Source organism: Scylla paramamosain, chromosome 39 (assembly GCF_035594125.1).
Source record: "Scylla paramamosain isolate STU-SP2022 chromosome 39, ASM3559412v1, whole genome shotgun sequence".
Lineage (NCBI taxonomy): Eukaryota > Metazoa > Arthropoda > Malacostraca > Decapoda > Portunidae > Scylla > Scylla paramamosain.
Genome location: NC_087189.1, coordinates 15,165,538 through 15,175,196, shown reverse-complemented (window position 1 = coordinate 15,175,196; position 9,659 = coordinate 15,165,538). Strand labels below are relative to the sequence as shown.

The 9,659-nt window shown below is 40.8% G+C and overlaps 1 protein-coding gene across 1 annotated transcript; it reads right to left on the bottom strand.

The window, feature by feature from the left end:
- Positions 1-7,123: 7,123 nt before the first annotated feature.
- Positions 7,124-9,045, bottom strand: LOC135092325 (glutamic acid-rich protein-like). The gene is made up of 3 exons (XM_063990777.1): positions 8,443-9,045; positions 7,680-8,396; positions 7,124-7,624 (listed from the first exon to the last, which is right to left on the bottom strand). Exons 1-3 carry the CDS (start codon positions 9,043-9,045, stop codon positions 7,124-7,126), a joined length of 1,821 nt encoding a protein of 606 aa, XP_063846847.1.
- Between the last annotated feature and the right edge of the window lie 614 nt (positions 9,046-9,659).

Sequence of the window (9,659 nt, the reverse complement as noted above, 5' to 3'; positions counted from 1 at the left end):
CAACATGTGAGAGATAGTCATGATTTTTGTAACTATTGAAGATATTTTTTCTGAGCAATATTCTAATATGGATCAGTGTAAAATTGTTCACCTAATTCTGTCTTCATATAACTGAGTAGAAAAAAATAACGGCTATATAGTCAGAATATAATTCTAACATTTTTAACATTTTTATACAATCTAGCTTATTAGTTCATTCTTATCACTTGTGTCAGTAAAAGTAAAATCTGTACTTAGAAATAATCTAAAAGAGTACTTCTGTTTGTTTAACTAGGATGTCAGTACATTGAACGACATTGTTTACTCATGTTATATTGTTTATATGTAGTTAGTAAAACACACTACGGGTTCATGATTCACAAATTGTTTTAAGATATTTTAAGTATTTAGAAATTTATGAGTTATAATTTTGTGCTGGACCATGTTATGATGTATTTGTATGTATATATTATATTTATGCTGTATTATGTTGTGGTCAATAAAATATCTATCTATCTATCTATCTGTAAGTTCAGTTCCGCGCTTACACATCCAAGGGAAGAAAACGAGCCGTGACCCTTACGTGCATCAGTGAGGAAGCAAGAAGAGCAGGAGCTGGATCATTGTGACCTGAGGACACAGGATGGTCATTATCTTCAACAACACGGAATAACCTCAATTTATTATTTTGTATATATATATATATATATATATATATACTCGTATATATATATATATATATATATATATATATATATATATATATATATATATATATATATATATATATATATAATATATATATATATATATATATATTTATATTATATATATATATATATATATATATATATATATATATATATGCATGTAGTGTGTTCTTCGTTTAGTGTAACATACTTTGGTTAAATATTCTAAGTGGAAGAACCATTTAATGAGATGTGTCGCAGCATCACCTCTTGCTCACTATAAAATTACACGAATATGAAGAAGACGAAGAAGACAAAAAAAAAAGGAGGAGGAGGAGGAGGAGGAGGAGGAGGAGAAGGAATATATGTGAAAACATATGTGTGAAAAAAAAACAAAACAAGTAAATAAATAAAAAAAATATATATATAGAAAAAAACACAGCGTCATCCCCTCATCCCCCTCAATACCAGCATTACTTACCCCCATTGCTCTCTCTCTCTCTCTCTCTCTCTCTCTCTCCTTAATATATATCAACAAAATATTTATTTATCTATTCATTTTTTATGTGTGTGTGTGTTTGTGTGAGTGTATTTTTTTTTTTTTTTTTTTTTGTGTGTGTGTGTGTGTGTGTGTGTGTGTGTGTGTGTGTGTGTGTTTATGTGTGTGTGTGTGTGTGTGGTGTGTGTGTGTGTGTGTGTGTGTGTGTGTGTGTGTGTGTGTGTGTGTGTGTGTGTGTGTGTGTGTGTGTGTGTGTCTGTGTGTGTGTGTGTGTTTGTGTTTGTGTTTGTGTCTCGCTTCTTGTTCTTGTTTTGTTTTTGTTGTCCTTCTGCTCCTTCTTTTCTTCCTTTTCCTCATTTCTCGTCTTCACTCCTCCTCCTCGTCCTCCTCCTCCTCCTCCTCCTCCTCCTGTTCCTTGCAGTCTACAAACGCTTGACCGAGAACCGACGCGCGCACACAGACACACACACACACACACACACACACACACACACACACACACACACACACACACACACACACACACACACGTCACTGATTAAATAAATAAGTCAAGAGAAACCTACCTGTAGCTAAGAATAATGCATGCCAAAAGATATGAAAGAGAGAAAAAAAAATAAAATAAAATAAATATGAAAAACTGTGAGGTAACACGATGTAGACGATACTGATTCAATATGTAACACGATTTTTGTCTTTGAGAAGCAAGTGTTATTTTCCAACTCTTTTCAGTGGAAAACAATAGCAAATGTCCATTAATCCTGTCACACTTTGCTTTTAGAATGATTTTGTGCTCCAAAATAGCCGAATTTTAGCATTTTTCTTTATTACTTTCACAGAGAACTTCTTATCTCTTGTCTTGATTGTCGTGCTTCTGCGTTGCACGATCTTGTTGCGTCCCTAATCTATAAGACTGGTTTCTGTGGGTTGAAGGGAACGCTTTGGGTTTTAGTAATTTTTACTTAATTTATATTATTTACATATATTTACACTCAGATGATCATATACGACTTTCGACAACAGCGAAAAACTGCGAAAATTGTTTCATCTCTCTTCAAATAAATTCCATTAAATATTTGAAACACTTCAGCGATTGAAATCACTTCACATATTTAATACTCAATGATAAATCACATCCTACACAAACCTCACAACTAATATTCAGTGAAGAACACATCCTACACCTACCCAATCCCTCTCTGTCAATATATAACACCAACATTTTACTCTGACTGCATTACAACTGTCTGGCTCTACTTACTGGTACTGTGATAGGCGGCTTGTCCATCTTGACCCTCTCTGCTCTGACTGCTCTGTCTAGCTTGTCCCTCTCTCTGCGTCTGTCTGTTCCCATCCCCTACACCTCATAATATACACGTGATGTTCTAGCGACTTTTTGCCCCAACAAGGCTTCCGTTGCTATAGGATTTAATTTCCAACACTTCGATCATACAGTTAATTTTCCTATATCTTTCAATAAGGTTAATTTTAGAGTAACTGTATTTATTTTCTCCTACTTTGATCATAAGCTTCATTCTCCTATATTTTCCGTAAGGTCCACTTTCAAGTAACTATATTTATGTTCCCATACTTCAATCATACAGTTTGTTTTCCCTTAACTTTCAATAAGGTTAATTCTCAAATAAGTTTTGTAATCGCATCTTCTAATCAGGAACAAGAAGGCGGCGATTCGTATGGTGTGGCGGCTGTCCGTGTTGTCCAGGTCATCTGCTTCCGGTGAGCTCTGCGTCCCTCGTATACTAATTCAGTGATAGCCACCTCTTCTCGTAATCTGGTGCTAATCTGCGGCTCTGTTAGTCTTGTGATGACTCACCGCATCTTGTTGTTCTCCTCGGTGGTCACGTCTCGTCTCTTATTTATCAGGGTGGTGGTAGCTTCTTGGTACCTGCTTTCGTGTTTATGTTGTTTCCATGTATCTTGTTTCCGTTTAGACCTGAAGTCTTCCTCATGATTAATGATGACATCTTGCTCAGAACTAGGTGAATATAACGCTTTGAAATATGTTCATTTTGTCGCCTGACTAATCATTCTTCTCATCATGATCATTGTCATTGAATTATCTTCTGTATCGCTATCCGTAATGTTCTTCAACAATTTAGTTTGCCTTGTTTCACCTTAAAGCTCTTCTGTAACTATCATTTCTCTGTGTAGTGGTGATAGTTCTTTAGATATCAGTATTTAATCTGTAAGCAGTGTTTGATATTCATATCCCTTGTGGTAATATGCCTTATCTTCACTATACCCCACTGATCGTTGCCTGCTCATCCTTAGCTACCAAGCAATATAACATCTATCACAGACACTTTCACTAGTTTAGTTGTCATCTCTCGACTTTCCCTCTTCCACGGGAAGAGGGAAAAGGAAAAGAATGATAAATCTTTTATACTTATGTTCCTGTTAAAGTCTCTAAACATATTAATCGACAGGTCACCAGCACACAGCAAATAAGAATATGGACCATAGTTTCAAACTCTCATAAGAAATTACAATATGAAAATTCTATATCTATATATAAGCACAGCCTTTGCTCCTTTGAAGAACATTTCAGTCCCTCGTTCCTGAGTACATACTATTTTGTATATAATTCTTAGTCTAAAGTCTTTTCTTAACGTAATGACCTTCATCCAAGGAATGTCTTTAAATTCACTTTCCTTAATCAAGAATACCTTCTCAATCTACTGTCCTTAATTCAGGCTATTTTCTTAATCTGCTCTCCTTAATGCAGACAATTATTTCATCCAGTATCTTTAATTGAGACTGTTTATTTAGACCAGTGTCCTTAATGCAGAATATTTCGTTAATCTAACATCCTTAATCCAGACAATTTATTTAATCACCTATCCTCAATGCAGATTTTCGTAATGTACTATCCTTAATCAATACTATTTCCGTAATTTAACATCATTAATAGAGACTATTTCCTTTATCCATCCTTTATCCTTAATCCAGACTACTTTCTTAATGCACTATCCTTAATCCTTAAATTGCGGACGGAAAGAGACATCATAACACAAGGCGAAAATCTAAATACAAAGGTATACAGTGTAATGAATGACAAGACGGTGATGTGAAATGTTACAGCACATGAAAGTGGTACATTATGTATTACAGCAAACTTAACAAACTCCAAAAAGCACGCCAAGATTTGACTTGCCGGAGAATGATGGCTCTGGGCAGGAGAAGGCTCTCTCTCTCTCTCTCTCTCTCTCTCTCTCTCTCATCTCTCTCTCAGCACTCTCTCTCTCTCTCTCTCTCTCTCTTTCTCCTCTCTCTCTCTCTCTCTCTCTCTCTCTCTCTCTCTCTCTCTCTCTCTCTCTCCTCTCTCTCTCTCTCTCCTCTCTCTCTCTCTCTCTCTCTCTCTCTCTCTCTCTCTCTTCTCCTCTCTCTCTCTCTCTCTCTCTCTCTCTCTCTCTCTCTCTCTCTCTCTCTCTCTCTCTTCTCCTCTCTCTCTCTCTCTTTCTCTCTCTCTCTCTCTCTCTCTCTCTCTCTCTCTCTCTCTCTCTCTCTCTCTCTCTCTCTCTCTCTCTCTCTCTCTCTCTCTCTCTCTCTCTCTTTCTCTCTCTTTCTCCTCTCTCTCTCTCTCTCTCTCTCTCTCTCTCTCTCTCTCTCTCTCTCTCTCTCTCTCTCTCTCTCTCTCTCTCTCTTCTCGGAATCAAACAGAAAAGAAGACAAGAAAAAGAGAAAGCACAAACTATAGTAGAAGAGAGTAGATGAGAGGAGAGAAGAGAAGAGAACGGGAGAAGAAAGGAGAGGAGAGCAGAGGAGAGGAGAGGAGAGGATTCTAGAGAAGATAGAGAAAAGAGGACAAAAAAAAGGAGAGAAGATGAGAGTAAAGGAGAGGAGAGGAGAGAAGAGAAGAGAAGAGAAGAGAAGAGAAGAGAAGAGAAGAGAAGAGAAGAGGAGAGGAGAGGAGAGAAGAGAAGAGAAGAGAAGAGAAAAGGAGAGAGAGAAAAGAAGAGAGAAGATGAGAGATTCGATTAAAGGAGAGGAGAGGAGAGAAGAGAGGAGAAGAGGGGAGAGGAGACGAGAATAAAGAGGAGAGGAGAGAAAACAGTAAAAAAAAGTGGATAGAGGAGAGGAAAGAGGAGGAGAGAGGAGAGGAGAGGAGAGGAAAGGAGAGGAGAGGGTAGAGGAAAATGGAGAGTCGAGGAGAGGAGAGGGGAGAGGAAAGGAGAGAGGAAGAGAAAGGAGAGGAGAGAGGAGAGGAGAGGAAAGGAGAGGAGAGGAGAGGAGAGGAGAAAGGAGAGGAGAGGGGAGGAGAGGACAAGGAGAAGAGAGGAGATGAGAGAAGGGGAGAGAAGAGAAGAGAAGAGAGAGAAAATGTCATTTAATATGAAGGCAAGGAAGGGGAAGAGAAGATAAGAGGAGTGAAGAGGAGAAAAGTTAAGAGAAATTATGAGGAGAGAAGAGAAGAGAAGAGGAAAGAAGAAAAGAGGAGAGGAGAGGAGAGGAGAGGAGAGAAGAAAAGAGAAGAGAAGAGAAGAGAAGAGAGAGAAAACAGGAGAGGAAAGAGGATATAAGAGGAGAGGAGAGGAGAGGAGATAAGAGAAAAGAAAAGGGAGAAAAGAGGAGAGGAGATAGAAGAGGAGAGAGAAGAGGAAAGGAGAGAGAAGAAGAGAGGAGAAAAGATAAGAGAAGAAATGAGAGAAAAAAGAATAGGAGAGAAAAGAGGAGAGGAAAGGAGAGAAGAGAGCAGAGGAGAGGAGAAAAAAAGAGAGAGGAGAGGAGAAAAGAGGAAAGAGGAGAGGAGAAAGGAGAGGAGAGAGGAGAGGAGAGGAGAGGAGAGGAGAGGAGAGAAGAAGGGAGAGGAGAGGAGAAGAGAGGAGAAAGGAGAGAAGAGGAGAGAGGAGAGGAGAGAAGAGAGAAGAGGAGAGGAGAGAAAAGTGGAGAGGAGAGAAGAGGAGAGAGTAAAGGAGAGGAGAGGAGAGGAGAGGAGAAAGGAGAGGAGAGGAGAGGAGGGAGGAGAGGAGAGGAGAGGAGAGAGGAGAGGACAGGAGAGGAGAGAAGAGAGGAGAGGAGAGGAGAGATGAGAGAAGAGAAAGGAACGGAAAGGAGAGAGGAGAAGAGAGAGCGACAGCCGGAGCCAGAGCGAGAGTGAGCGAGAGCTTTCTCCTGTCGTCATCATTCTACCCGGCAAGTGAAATTTTGGCGCGCTTTTTGAGTTCCTTGTGTTGCCCTAATATTTTCTGTACCACTTCCATGTGCTGTAGTATTTCACATCACAATCTCCTCATTCATTATTTACTTCTGCATTTAGATTTTCGCCGTGCATGATGTTTATTTTTTGTCCGCAGTTTAAGTGTTAATGGAGACTACTTTATTAATCCATTATCGTTAATCCAGACTGTTTTTAATCCTCTTTCGTTAATCTGGAGTATTTTTAATCCTTTACTCTTAATCCAGAGTATTTTCTTAATCTACTATCTTTAATTTAGGCCATTTTCTTAATTCAGTATCCTTAATCGATACTATTTTCTTAGTTCACTAGCCTTCACTCCGACTATTTTTTGTAATCCAGTATCTTTAATTCAGAGTTTTGTTCTAATCCACTATCCTTATTTTTATCTATTTTCTTAATCCATTATCCTTAATCCAGACTTTTCCGTTAATGTACTATTATTATTGTGAATTTCTTCACAATAATAATAATAATAATAATAATAATATTTTCTTAATCCACTATCCTTAATCCAGACTATTTTCTTCATTTAACATCCTTAATCCGGAAAACTTTGTCTAATGTCCTTAATCCGCATTAATTCTGTACCCAGGTCACTACTCCTATTTTCTTTTTGTGAGCTACATTTGTGCAGGCTTTTTAATATTTTTTTTCCTTCTGCTGATTTCCATGATACATAAAAAAAAAATAAATAAATAAAATAAGTAAAAAAAAAAAAAAAAAAGAGAGGAGAGGGGACGCGGGAGGGCGGCTCGCTCAGTGAGGGAAGATGTCGAGGCAGAATTGTTTTCTGTTGAGCTTCAACGTCATGGTCGAATCAACATAATCTATTGCTGCTCGTAATTTACAGAGCAGCGGTCGTCCAAACACAAAGTCGAAGTCGCTAACCCCCTGGTTGGTGTTCATCTGCACTGTGAGTGTGCCGCTGCCAAACTGCAGAATGACTCGTGTCGGCAGCGCAGTCTCGCTTCCTGTCCTGCACCGCACGTTGTACCGGCCGATCTTGGTGATAGAGAATGGTATAGTAGAGCATGTGTCCAGCAGCACCATCAGCGGCTCCTCGACGCCTTGTGCTTGTGCGGCAAACGCGAACACTTTCCCTTCGCGCCCTGGCTGAGGTCTCCGCCGCAGACGTTCCGGGTGACGCAGGAACAGGGTGCTGCTACCGTCGTGATGGAAGTCCTGCCGCATCTCAGCCTCCTGCAGGCGGCTCATGGACAGCACTATCACGTCGTTGCGAGAGGTGATCTCCGCCTCCTTTGGAAACACCAACATGGGCGTATTGACCGCAAGGCCGTCCTTCAGCACCAACAGTACCTCGTCGAGCATGATCACGTCCAGCAACAGGATGCCATTCCAGGTAGAGAAGAGTATTTTTTTCTGTCTTCTCGCGGCCCGTGAGGAGGCCCGCTCTCTTAGCCAGTGACAGGAACATGATGCTGGCTGAGGCGCCGGTGTCAAAAAAGACAAGACATGGATGGCCGCGCACGGTCGCATCCGTCATGTGTCCTTCCTCAAGATGAACACGGCAGTACTCGCTCACACTCCTCTTCTTTTTGACTCTTTCGGCCTCCACCTTCAGCTTCAGCACGTTGCTGCTGTCCCGCCCTCCCCTCTTCCTGAGGTGATCAAGGATACGCTTATAATTCTCCAGCGGCCTCCTCTTCTTTGGCTCTTTCTCTTCTCCCTTCCCCTTTTTCGCCTGGGTATCATGTTCCTCCTTGTCCTGCCTCTTCCTTTTCTTGGCCTGTGTGTCATGTTTCTTCTTGTCCTGCCTTTTCACTTTCTTGGCCTGGGTATCATCTTCCTCCTTGTCCTGCCTCTTTCTTTTCTTGGCCTGACTGTCATGTTCCTCCTTGTCGTGCAATTTCTTCGTGACCTGGGTGTCATGGTCCTCTTTGCCCTGCCCCTTTCTCTTCTTGGCCTGGCTATCATGGTCTTCAATACTCTTACCTTTCCTCTTCTTGGCCTGGCTCTCACGTTTCTCCGTGCTGCTCTTTTTGGCCTGTTCCTCGTAGTCTTCATTATCCTTTTTGTTCCATTTCTTGATGCAGTCCTTAATCCGTTTACAGCACTCCATATTCCACCCTTTCCTTCGGTTTTTTCCTGCCTTCTCCCTTGGTGTTTTTGTGTTGGTTCTCGTGATCTTCCTTGTCCTTGCTTTTCTCTTCCTGCTTCTCGTGATCCTTCGTGTCCTTCTTCCTCTTCTTGTCTTGGTTCTTGTGGTCCTCTGTGCCCCTCTTCGTCTTCCTGTCCTGCTTCTCGTGGTCGTCTGTGTCCTTCTTCGTGTTCTTGTACTGCTTCTCGTGGTCCTCCGTGTCTTTCTTGGTCTTCTTGTTCTGGTTTTCATCGCCCTCCATGTCCTGCTTCTTCCTCTTCTTGTTGGGGTCTATAATCGGATACAAATATTCCATCCTCATCCGCGTCTTGGTTTTTAAGTTATTCCTCTGCTTTTTGGGTTCCATAACCCCTTCAGTGTTTGTTTTCTTATGACCGGTGCAGTCTTGGAGGTTTTCCAAGCTCCTCCTCTTGCTGTGGTGCTTGGTCTGTTTCATTTTCTCCGTGTTCTTCTCACCGAGGGTCTCGTGAGCGTCCATTGACTGTTGTTTCTTGTTCTTCTTGTTGAATCTTGTATTGTTCAGCGGTGCGCCAAAATCTTCTGTAGAAAATCCAGGCATTGGCCAGTCTTACTGAAAACCTGATGGGACTGTTAGTATACCTCAGCGGTCGCTTCTGCAGCCACTCAGCAGCTTGGAGCTAAAGCACTTTGGCATCCACCAGATGGGCCAATGAAAAACCTTGGTTCTAGAATGTGATGAGGACTTTAGCCAATCAGAGACAAGAATGAAAGAAGGTAAAGAATTAAGATTATTTTTCATCGGCAACAGAGATGCACCCTTTCCATTAATGATATTTAATTTTTGCCAAACCAACACTGCAATCATGAACACTCACTTCAAAACAATAGATATAATACATTTATATGATTCAGTATATTTAATTGTCTAAATATTAATTTCCCTCAGTCAGTTATCTCTGATATCTCAGTCTCTATCGATACACGAGCACCTATGCACTAATATCCCACTAACATTTTCACGCCACCACGGTCTGACAGCCATTTAGAGCCTTGGAAAACCTCGCCACAGTTAACAATTCACACAACGTAACTGACGTTTAGTTTTGGGGTCAGCTAAAATGACTTACACTGCGACATTCTCGTGTCACTGTGTAAGTTCAGTTCCGCGTTTACACATCCAAGGGAAGAAAACGAGCCATGACCCTTACGTGC